Source organism: Myodes glareolus, chromosome 3 (assembly GCF_982192425.1).
Source record: "Myodes glareolus chromosome 3, mMyoGla1.1, whole genome shotgun sequence".
Classification (NCBI taxonomy): domain Eukaryota; kingdom Metazoa; phylum Chordata; class Mammalia; order Rodentia; family Cricetidae; genus Myodes; species Myodes glareolus.
In genome coordinates, this window is record NC_142028.1 from 104,222,263 (window position 1) to 104,234,625 (window position 12,363).

The 12,363-nt window shown below is 47.5% G+C and overlaps 1 protein-coding gene across 1 annotated transcript in view; it reads right to left on the reverse strand.

The window, feature by feature from the left end:
* Positions 1-1,669: 1,669 nt before the first annotated feature.
* Acer2 (alkaline ceramidase 2) overlaps positions 1,670-12,363 on the reverse strand; it is a 40,408-nt gene continuing 29,714 nt past the window's right edge. Inside the window, exons 5-6 of the mRNA XM_048453038.3 lie at positions 8,246-8,383; positions 1,670-5,850 (exon numbers count right to left, since the gene is read on the reverse strand). Coding sequence (XP_048308995.1) covers positions 5,664-5,850; positions 8,246-8,383 — 325 coding nt within the window. The 3' untranslated portion in view covers positions 1,670-5,663. The remainder of the gene's footprint in view (positions 5,851-8,245; positions 8,384-12,363) is intronic.

Sequence of the window (12,363 nt, forward strand, 5' to 3'; positions counted from 1 at the left end):
TGAACACAGAACCCCACTTCCCCAGCCTCTGTCCCCCTCACTCAGCCTCTTACCCAGCCTCTGTCTCCCCCCCACACTCAGCCTCTTACCCAGCCTCTGCCCCCACTTCCTAGACTCAAAAGAGACTGAGGTTCAATTTTCAGGATCAAGGGACCAATCTGAGAACCGGAAAGGATTCAGATCCTTAGTCTTGCCACAGAGGGAGTTCTTTATAAGGGGAGTGTCCTAGGGACATCATTCCCCAGGAAACCACAGGCAGGGACATCACCCTGGAGAGAAGAAGCCAACTTCATCAGACATCACAAGGCTCCAGAGCTGCCAGTGTCTCTTCCTATTAACCAGAGAAAAGTCTAAAGAGCCCACCATGAGGACCTTCGGTAATGCTGACCTATCCTCTCTGGTCACCTTATTTAACCTTGGTGACCAGTGAATTCCTACACTGAAACGACCATCACCGGAAGTTATAACAGTAAGGAGGTAGATGCAGGTGCTGCCAACGAAGGCACTGACTGGCAATGTCACAAGATATTGCCTCCTGAGACTGCCAGGAAGGCAGCACCAGTGAGCTGTCGTCTATGTAAGGTGCCACATGACCTAACACAGAACTGTTTGGTACTCTGTGCTGAGAAGATGGTGGTGTATTGGTTTCACAGCTCGGAAGAAATCAGAAATGAACTAGATACTTCTTTGAAGCGTGTGTGGTCACAGATGCCCAGACCTCTCACCAGGCAAAGATACTGTGCTCTGTAATCCACGAGCGGCACGCTTGCTCGAGGTGCTGACTCCTGCCTGTGACCTGCCCGTGTGATTGCTGTGAGTTTGAGGTCAGCTTGGGCTACAGAGCGTTCCAGGCCAACCTAGGCTACAATATGAGATCCTGTCTCACGGAAGGGAGGGATAAAGTTCATTTTCATTACAGATACTTTAGAAATTACTTTGAAGATTCCCACATGGTGGCTGTCTTACTTCATGCTGACCACGACCAAGGAAACTTATTTTCAAAAAGCATGCATTTGGGCCTACAGTTTCAGAGAGTTGTAATCCATGATGATAGAGCAAAGGCCTGGTGGCAGCCGAGAGCTCACTTCTTGATTCATAAGCAGGAGACAGAGAGAGCGGAATAGGGATAGTGGGAGGGTTTTCTCTTTTTTTGAACTCTTAAGCCTGTCCACAGTAGCTCTCCTCCAGCAAGGTCACACTTCCTACTCGTTCCCAGACAGTTCCACCAACTGGGAACCAAGTGTTCAAACATATGTGCCCATGGAGGCCATTCTCATTCAAACTACCACCCTGTAGTCCCATTGGGAGGCAGAGGCAGGAGGATCAGAAGTTCAGGGTCATCCTCAACTATATATATGTAAGTTCAAGACCAGACCGGGCTTTGTGAGATTCTGTCTAAACGGCATGGGAGTCGGGGAGAACAAGCAAACAAACGAGTTAACAGGATGGCTCAGCAGGTAAAGGCATTTGTCACCCAAGCCTGGCAACCTGAGTTTGACTCCTGGAACCCACATGAAGGCAGGGGACTCATCTCCACGTGTGAGGGCCGCCATTCATACACACATCATACACACACACACACACACACACACACACATATATACATACATACATACATACATACATACATAATAACAAAAATGTTTAAAGAAAGAAGTCACTTCAGAAATAGATACATATACATCTTTATTCACAGGAAATGCCAGTTAATGGCTTTAATATTAACAGTGGTTATCAGAGTTCTCTCTCACACACAAGCATAAAGTGCAAAAGGCCTATAAATTCCCCCAGAGCAATGATTAATGTTACCTCAGCCAGAATACATACCACCCATATACAGCACACCCTACATAAAAGTATAAAACACGGTATATATCTGAAAATATTCTATTTACTTGGATTACATATTGTGGTTATAAAATAGTTTTTTGATATGACTTGATTGTAGGAAAAGACGCAAGCCCTTTGAAGTAATTTAAGAATGTGGGAGAATAAAGTCTATAAAATCTAATGAGAATCCCACTCTGGCCGGAGATGTGTCCTTGGCCATTGGGACCAACAGCACCTAGGTCAAACCCTGGTTAGGAGGAATCCAAGCTCAGCTAGAGAAAGGAACTGGGAGAGAGGGCCTGGCTGGCCCAAGCTCCAGCCCTTGCCTGATAGTCATCAGACCCGAGGGAAGAAGAACTAGGGAAGGTTCAAATTCCAGGGCTGGCTCAGGGTGGGGTCAGAAGGAAAGGACTTCTGAGGGAGGTTCTAGTCACCACTAGAAAAACCATCTAGCTTTCTCCCTCAACACAACACTGTTGACCCTCAATGACTGTTTTAGGCACTTTTCACCGGAGAGACCCACACACACACACTTCCCCCACATGGATCACATCACAAATGGATACAGACATTAAGAGCTCCGCTGAAGAGCTGGCTTTGGCATCATGGGGCACTAAAGCAAGGAGCTCTCCTCCTAAGAATCAACGATAGATCAAAACTGTAAAATCATGGACAGAGATGAACGCTTGGTGACATTTGGCTTTCTATGTCCTGAGATCGCAGGCAGATTTGGAACAGAATAGTCCGATACCCATGCCGCTGAGTGGTCATGACCTCGCTCATCAGTGCCAACTTCGCCAGAAGGGAGAAGATTCTGGACTCTGGGCTCAGCCTGTCTTTACCACTCTTCACACATGAAAGTCCATGAAGTCACGTCTTTAACAGCTGTTTACCATGACACAGAGATCCAAGTGTGAAGTGTTCCATCAAAAGCTGAAATCAGCCCATGTCTCGGGGCCACTCCAGTCAGGCTTCATGGAAAAGGCAGTTCCGGTAGTGAGCTCAGAGACCAGCCATCAGCCTTCAAGAGAAAGCCAGCTAAAGTGTACTCCACGCCAGCTCTCCATGAAAATGCTGGCGTTTGTACTCCATTCAAGGATACACTGTCTAAATGACATCTAATTATAGCTGTAGTAGGACAGAAAGGATAGGAAGGAAACACACCCAAAAGGCAAACTATTGGCAAGGGATGCTCTAAGGCAACAGTGGCGTGGGTAATGTTTTTCTTCTGCTGCCTTTCCGTAGTGTGCCAATTTCTTCTCAACATGGGGAGCTTTAACATAAATATGAACAATGCCCAAAGCCCAGCTCAAACTCAGATTCATATATGTCCAGTCCCTTGTTAGCGAGCTATAGATCTCCGTTTAGGATGGGTATGGCCGTTCACTCCTATAATCACACCTAGCATTTGAGAGGCTGCATCTGGGGGCTCATCATCAATTTGAGGCCAGCCTGGGCTACACAGTAAGATGGAAGCCAGCCTGAGACAGAGGAGAAAGCTCTGTCACAGACAGGCGGAAAAGAAAAAAAGGGTGTTTGCCCCAAACACACTCCATCCCAAGCCAGATCTGGTGGCACCTACGTGGAGAAGTTGCCCCCTAAGTCGGGCGTTCATTTCCTTTCACCCAATCATGTTCAAGCATTTCCATCAGTATTGGATCCCCACTTCTAGTGGTGTCAGCAGAGGCCCTGGGGAGTAAGTTCTCTTCCCAGGTGAAAAGGAATGAGTCTTCCCTGACTTTGAGGACCACACCACTGTCACGGCAGCGCCCTCGGGACAAATTAAACCTTGCATCTAGAAACCCTCTCCTACAGCCAGCTTTCCAGTTTATACATGTTATTACTCTATGTGCATAAATGTTTGCCTGCCTGTATGCAGGGATCCCAGGGGACCGGAATCACAGGGTGTGAGCTTCATGTGTATGCTGGGAATTAATTCTGAGTCCTCTGGGAAAGCAATATGCATTCCTTTTTTCTTTCCTTTCCTTTTCTTTTTTTCAAGACAGAGCTTTCTTTGTGTAAAGCCCTGGCTGTCCTAGAACTCGCTTTGTAGACCAGGCTGGCATCAAACTCACTGAGATCCGCCTACCTCTGCCTCTCAAGTGCTAGGATTAAAGGTGTGTGCCACCATTGCCCAGTGCAACACGTATTCTTAACTGCTGGGCTAACTCTCCAGCCCCAGCCAACCCTTCCAGCATGGGGCAGCTGGGTGTGTCTTCAAGATGTTTGTACAGCATAGAATAGATAAGAGCAGACCACATGCCTGGGAAGATAGACCAGAAACAAGGATGGTTTGATTTTACCCTCTGAAAATTTCTAGACTCAAAAACCAAAGTGCTCAGCAGCAATTCTGAACCCCTACATAGCCACAAACATTCAACTCAAAAATCATTTTAAATATATTTTAAGCTATAGTAAGATCATATAAACACTCCCTCAAAACCAAATATTTCTGCCTTGGAAATCCCCCAATCAAATAACTTGCGTGTTTGTTCCCTGGGAGACGTAGTGAATGCTATAAATTTAATGAAAGATAACTTACTTCCATAAAGATTTGTTTCTATAAACAAGAAATAACCTAGCAAGTGACTTCAAAGCCACAAAAGTGAAATGGAGTCTATTCATGTAAAAACTTAAGTTCAGTTTCCATTACGGACCCTGTGAAAATTCTAACCAGGGTACAAGTTCCTGAGGTGCCAGAACCAACTAGCTGCTTCTGACTCAGGACACTGTTCATGGCTCAGAACAGTGGCCTCATGACTCCAATCCCCGCTCCCCCAGCACTGCCCGACTCCCCACAATGGAATGTCAGAAAAGAGAAGGTGCCTGAGTTACAAACATTCCCTGAGATATCCCACCTCATGCGCTGAAGACCCCGGCCCACCTGTGACCCCCAACCAGCTAATCAGGGTGTAGTGACAGACAGAAGGACAAACAGACAAGTGCTCCGAGAAACCAATTAGCACCAGGTAACGTGAGAACAAACGCAGGAGGCCCACATTTCCAGGAAGCAGCAGAGGAACAGGGTCAGAGTCTTGGAGGTGACACATCCTGGAAGCTTCCAGTGAGAACTTTCCCTAAAGCTTCACACATGCTCCACATTCAAAACCTGCGCTGCCTGGGTGACGGAGATGAGCCATTGGTGCGCTCAGAGGTCAAGGGGTAAGCAGAAGGGCTGTGGGTGGAATCTTCACCCCAGAGAAGCCTGTGGGTAGAGGGTGTTACTGCTTTGCCCTCTGACACCAAGTCTCCATCTCTCAGCCGAGGTAGTGGTTAAAGGATCCACAAGCTCATGGAAAAGCTGGGGAGGCTGAGAGGTGCAAGTGACAAGCCAGCCCCCTCAGTTACAGGCCCCCTGTGTGTTCTGTACTCTTGGTTTTGTTGAAGGACAATTTCTCGCCTGCCAGTGAAAAGCTCTGGCACCTTCCATCACAAAACCCAAAAGTCTTGTCTATGTCAGTCAGAGAAGCTAACTCCTATGTACTCACTCACACAGCCTGGGGGCCGTGGGATCTACAGCAAGCCACCTTCTCCAGCAAGAAGTTGCCCTGGGTCTCCCAAAGAACTGTTCTGCCACTGCCAAAATGGACAGGCCAGCAAGCCCACGTGCCTAGAAAGGATGCTGAAAAAGACACACCTACTCTCCCTGAGCCCTACATTCCCCCATCTAGGGAAAAGATGAACCTCCTTCCCAGGCACAGTGGTCCAGAGGAACAGAATTTTAAACAGATACACCCACACCGATTCTTCAACCCCCGTGGCGATTTTTGCCAGCAAATGAAGCCCAGTGCACGAAGAGAAATAAGTCCGAGAAGCCAGCCACTGCCTTGCCATCATGTGATCTTGACTGGCGACTTCTTGTGGGCACACAGGAGGGACACGTAGGGGATACCGATAAAGGCCCATTTCTCACTGGGCCAGAATCTGATGACTGGACCTTGCTCGGGTATCTCTGAGGCAGCATCGAAGTAGGCGAAGCACACGCAGCCCAGGTATGCCGCAAGACAGATGAAGATGTGCCTGCAAAAGAGGAGAGCGGTGAACCTGGCGCAGGTTCGGACCGTGTGGTTGCAGACACCGGACCGTGCGGTTGCAGACACCTGCGTCTCCCTGGACCACCGGCCTCCCCTGCTGTCACTTCCATCCAGAGAGCAAGGACGAGACAGTCAGCATAGCGAAGGGTTACGATAAATCTTGAGCACTTGAGAGCATCCTAAACTTCAAAGCATTCCCACTTGAAATGGCATGGTGGCTCAGACCCCTGCACTCTAGGAGGCCAACTCAAGAGGACAAGGACGGCTGAAAGTTCAAGGCTACACAGAGATGCCCTATGCCTTTAATTCCAGCATTCAGGAGGCAGAGGCAAGTGCATCTCTACTAGTTTGAGGCTAGCCTGGTCTACAGAGAGAGTTCTAGGATAGCCAGAGCTGCCCAGAGAAACACTGTCTCAAAAAAAAAAAAAAATCCTATTTGATAATTGGACCAAATATCTTTAGGGTCTTCCCAGTAAGACTGAGGGCCAATGATAAAATTGGAAGTGCTTGAACCCCAAATTAAATCCCACCTTCTCACCTTAGCAATAAGCTCAGCCTGTGCTTTTCACCGGAAATCATCCCACAATTAAAGTGTGATTGCAGCTTTATGGGGAAATCCTTTTTTTTAAAAAATTATCTTTACCTGTCAAAAGCTTCAATTTTGATCTTTATCAGCAAATAATTTTTTAAGGGCAGACAGATTCTTCCTTATACCCCTATACTGAAACTCAATCCCAAATGAATTAAAGATTTAAAATATGGATCCATGAGATGTCCCAAGTCTAATGGCCTGTGCTCAAACCCCAGAAACCACATAGCAAAAAGAAAGAGCTGACTGGCTCCCAAAAGTGGTCCTCTGACCTCCGCACATGTCCTACATCATGCACACATCCACACACATATACATACAAGCACAAATTAACAAATAAATGTAAAAATATTTAATTACTTAAGAGATTTAAAATACACTTTTAAAATGCTTTGTTTTAATTTGTGTGTGTGTGTGCCATGTGAGTGTATGAACGGCTATGCAGGTACCTGCAGAGGCCAAAAAGGGGTATGGGATCCCCTGGAACTGGAATTACAGGTAGTTGAAAGCCATTCAACCTGGGTACCAGAACCGAACTAGGACCCTTTTTAAGAGCAGCAAGTGCTCAGAAGCGCTGAGCCATCTCTCCGGCCCCTATGCTTTTAATGTATAGTTCAAAGGACCTATGTTCCCGTGATGTTGATGGAAGAGGCTTTCCTTAGAATGACACAAAGACCAGAAACCAAGGAGGAAAGTCAGACATGTGTGACAACAGAATTCAAAATGAATACAGCACAGAACTATTAATGTGCTTTTAAAAACAAAACAGGAAACTGTGAAGATGACTCTGGACACGGATGCACTATTGCACTTTGCCTGGATGCTCCTAATCTATCAGGATGTTGGACAACCATTGTTCCCTGCCACCTTTCGTATTTAGCAGTCATAAGGACAGAGACAGAAACTCTGCCTTGTCTAGGGTTTGGAGCTGAAGCAGTTGTTAGGAAGAAAGCCACTCGGCATCCCTGGCTCCTCCTTTTTCACTGGAGTTTGAACCCAGGGGCTTCCATGACAGGTAGGCACGCTCCCACTGAGCTACACCCCCCCACACACTCCTCCACTGCCTCCTCCCCTTCCTCAGTGTGGGTCTCTCTGTATGGAATTTGGTAACCTCCATTTTCTTTTCTTTGAACTTTAGTCATTCCCAGGCTCCCCAAAATATAGATGCTCTAGCTCCTTATCAAACAGTCTGACTGATGGGCAGCAATAGACTCCAGTCCCCTAGGCTCTCGCTGGAGCTGTACAAAAGAATAGCTGAGACTGTCCCTAGCCGACCTGCGGGATCCAAGCTCTCATTGGTCACATGGGCCCTGAAGGCGTGGTTCCTATTGGGGACCGTCCTGTCCTCACATCACTTAGGTCCCCAACTCCCCCTTCCCCACCACCCACCCAGACCTTGGGGCTCAGGTTGCAGGACTCACTTTTCAGGCTCCCTGGTACTAATTAAGGAGCTGCCGGAGAGGCTGCCAACTCGCCAAGCAGCATAACAATTAAGGGGGGAGGGGCTGTTCTGGCTAAACCAGCTCCCTGGAGCCCTTTTCACACTTTACCTGACTTTGTTTCTTTCTAAAACGTCTGACGGGAGAAAGGAGAATGCTTGGCTCTGCGCCTCTCCCTTGAGTCCGCCCGGGCACCGTGCACCCGTGCACCCGTGCACCCGTGCACCCGTGCACCCGTGCACCCGTGCACCCGTGCACCCGTGCACCCGTGCACCCGGCAGGGAGCACCCAGCCCAGCAGCAGCAAGCGGGGACACCCAGTGTCAATGCCACCACCCCAGGGCAGGAGCTCACCACACGCAGTGCAGGTACGGGAAGTGCACGGAGGACAGCAGCTCACAGAAGACTCGGTCACTGATCCAGCAGAAGAGGGCGAGGGCCCACCAGAGGCCGGAGAAGAGGCCCAGCTTAAACACGCGGATATTGTCACACCTGCAAGGCAGAGGGAGAGGGTCAGTTCTGGTTGCCAGAGGGTCTGCTGGCTACCTACCTCTCCTGTATCTCCATAGCTTGTCTTCCACTCCAGCCCTTGGCATTGGCGTCTTACCAAACATAGCCACACAGGTGTAAATATCACAGGTACGCATGGGCTCACATAACCTTATCTCCCACCAGTCCTGGCCCCGACTCCAGATGCATAGAACCCACCATCTTGACAGGGTACCCTGATGTCTAACTCAGATACAAGTTCAACTAGTCTTTCCTTCTGCCCACAGACCCCACATCCGATTTCTCGGCTCTTCTTTCAGATCCACCCCAAATCTGCCCTCTGACTGCGTGGGTCCAGGCCCCCATCATCTCCTCCTCTCTAACCTGCTGTCACCTCTGTCCTTGTAGTCAGCTGGCAATGTTCTGCTCCAGGGCTTTAATGAGAGAGAGTATTCACAGTGGCCAAGGCCCCGTGCCCCATGCATGAGCTCCCCTTTCTTTTCTCCCCATGATTTGGTCCTCACTCATCTTTGCTCAAACTATGCTGTTCCTCAAACATTCTGGGGCTTAGCATGAATGGGCCCTACAACCTTCCTGCTTGCTTTGCCTCCTCGGGGTGCTCTTCCCACACATGGCCATGTGGTTATCAATGAGACCTTCTCATTGAATGACTCCTTGGTCCCCCCAGTGGGTGGCGCTGTCTGCCTCGTCGCAGGAAGTACATCACTGGAGGCGGGCTTTGAGAGTTTAAAGACCCGCCATTTTGAATTTGCTCTCACTGCTTCCTGTTTGCTGTTTAAGACAGGAGCTGTCAGCTTGCCACCATGTTTCCCACCATGATGGTGATGGACTCTCGTGCCTCCGGAAGTGTGAGCCCGAAGAAACCCTTCCTTCTATGAGTTGCCTTGGCTCTCTACCCGCTGACAGTAAGGCCCTGATACTGAAGACAGCACATACTCAACTCACAAAACACTGGGAATTCAAACTGGTGCCTACCTAGAGCCTTCACCCCTATGGATGAGTATTCACGGTACTGGAAGGTAGTCCTCATGCTACCAAAGGAGAGGGATAAACATCAAACAGTTACAAACCCTTTGATCTACAAAATTGACTTTCCCGTCTGCAAGATATGTTGATATAATAGTAGCCTAAAACTTCTAAGTGCTCTAAACCGCGGAGCCATCTCTCCAGCCCCCAGGAAAAGTTGTTTTTAAAGTATTTTAAATACAAGAGAATCTCCTAGTAGCGTGATTTAAACATCCCAAAGTTCAACAAAATCAGATCATAACCCTGAATCAGAGTAAGCTTTCACTTTCTCCTGGTGAGAGAAGGTTCAGAATGAACACTCAAACTCTAATAGTTAAGACATGCTTCAGGAAGGAAGGCTAGAGAGAAGCAAGACGATAAAAGGCAGACTTTCCTCTTTGGCTCCCTGACAAAAGCAAGGCACCATGAGACAAACTGGCGTGGACATGCCATGCCATATGAAAACAAACAGGGGAGATGCTGACAGGAAATGCCAAGAGTGCCAAGAGCGCCAAGAACTCCCTTTTTCCTGGGAATCTTTTTGCTTCCCTTTGGTTTTTTGGTTCCCAGTAGCTATGGAGCCAGTCCTGGAACTTACCCTGTAGACGGGGCTGACCTCAAACTCACAGAGATCCACCTGCCTCTGCCTCCCGTGTGTGTATGTGTGTGTGTGTGTGTGTGTGTGTTGTGGGGGTGTTCAACTTATGGGAGCAGCAGAGATGTGTGTGTAAGACTGAATTTTATCCACATTGCCATGCTAAGGAGTAGAACAATGAGCAGGACCAGAGGAGATGGTCAGGAAAACAGCTTCCGACTTGGGCATCTGGACACATAGTATCCCTATTTAGCACAAAGGAAACACAGAGAAGAAGATGGATGAGGGAGACAGGTAACTCTCCACGCTGGTGACTTTTGCAATTATAGAAGTCAGGAAAGCAGTTAATAGATTTAAAAAAAAAAACACTAAAGATAAGAAAGACAGCACAAACCCAGTGTGGTAGTGCACGTGTTTAATCCCAAGAGGCCAAGGCAGGCAGATCTCTGAGTTCAAGGCCAGCCTGGTTTACAGTGAGTTCCAGGATGGTCTGGGCTATGCAGGAAGACCCTATCTCAAAACAAAACAAAAACCAAAAAACAAAACAAAAACAACAACAAAAAAAAAACATCTAAATCTAGAATACTCTACTCACTTCAGGCCAAATAGAAGCCAGCACCACTGGACTGAATGCTCCAAATAACATGTATTTTAGATATCTTCAACAGCTACTTAGTCACATGTCTTCCACAGACCTTTAGTCTCTGTTAGTATCTCAGGCTTGGATAGATGAAGTTGAAGGCAGGCCCCAAACCTCAGGCACCAGAACTTTAGGCCACAAATAACGAGAAAAGGCCATTCAGTGGGCATCTCCAGTCAAGAACACAGGGGGGATCCCTTGATAGGAAAGGAAGGGTCCACAAGAGAAGCTAAAATTGTATTTGTCTCTCTTTCTATTGATAGGAGTCCTTGGAAGGACTTAAGGAAGGCAGCTGATGTGGGGATTTGAATGAAACTGGACCCATAAACTCAGGCGTTAGAACACTTAGTGCCCAGTTGGTGGCGCTGTTGAGAAGGTGGGGGCCTTGCTAGAGGACCTCTGCTGCTTGGGGTGAGCTCTGGGAGTATATGGTACAGCCTCTCCCACTTTCAGTTCTCTCTGCCTCCCACTCCACATTTGCTATAGAGGCTATGGTTGCCTCTCTGCTTCCTGCCTGGCTCCTGCCAGCATGCCTGCCACTTACTGGCATGCTTCTCTACCACGATGGACCCATCATCACTCCAGAATTGCAAGCCCAAATGAACTCACTCTTCTAGAAGTTGCTGTGGTAATGGTGTTTGAGCAGAGCAACAGAAAACTAAATAATACAACTAGTATTCCTTTTTTGTTTATTTTTGCTTTGAGACAGTCTCCCTGTGTAACCCTGGCTGGCCTAGAACTTACAGTGTAGATCAGGCTGGCCTTAAGCTCACAGAGATCTGCCTGCCTCTACCCCAAGGCTACCTCCAAGTGCTAGGATTAAAGGCAAGCATTACTATATATAGCCACAACTAGTATTTCTTGACTAGCCACCCTCAGATAGATTCTGCACTAGATACAACTTATTTACACTCATTGGAAGATCAAAGACATAAACTGTGTTGTTTAGTTTGCCGCCATATTTGTTGAGACAAATTCTCTCTGAACCGGCAGCTCTGTCTTAGTTTCTTACATGTTGCCAGGGCCCCCAGCTTTGTTTATTCATTTTTTAATGATTTATTTATTTTATATTTTGCCTGCATGTATCTGTGCAAGGGTGCTGAATCCTCTGGAACTAGTTGGAAGGTGCCATGTGGGTGCTGGGATTTGAACTGGGGTCCTCTGGAAGAGCAACCAGCGCTCTAAACCACTGAGCCATCTCTTCAGCCCTCAATTTTTTTTTAACAGACCTTAATCTTATTATGGAAGACCCAAGGAAGTGAAGAAAATGCCTGAATTTCTGAGCTACTTGAAGGCAAAGTCAAGCTCCCAACTTAGTGTTGTCTAGCTCCTGATCCCAAGTTTCTTCCAGCATTTTCTACTACATTCTCAAGCAATCATGTGAATCTAAAATGAAATAGAGCTACCTTGCGAATACAGACTTGAGAATTTTCAGAAGTAATATGCACCTTGGAAAATGTACAGATAGGTATAATTTCTGCCTTTGAATCATATACCAGAAAGAGAGAAGAAGAAAATTATCCATATTCATGGGAACACACATTAAACCCAATGTAAAGGCACAGAGTCTGGGAAGAGAGACGCCAGGCTAACTGAGGAAGAAGAAAGGGATAGGAAATCCCCAAGGAGCTGGCCTCTAAGAAGCTGATATAGGAAGGCTGGGTCTTTGCAGAGCAGGGGTGGGGAAGGGCTGCTGACTGGGAGGACAAAGTGCAAGCAAGT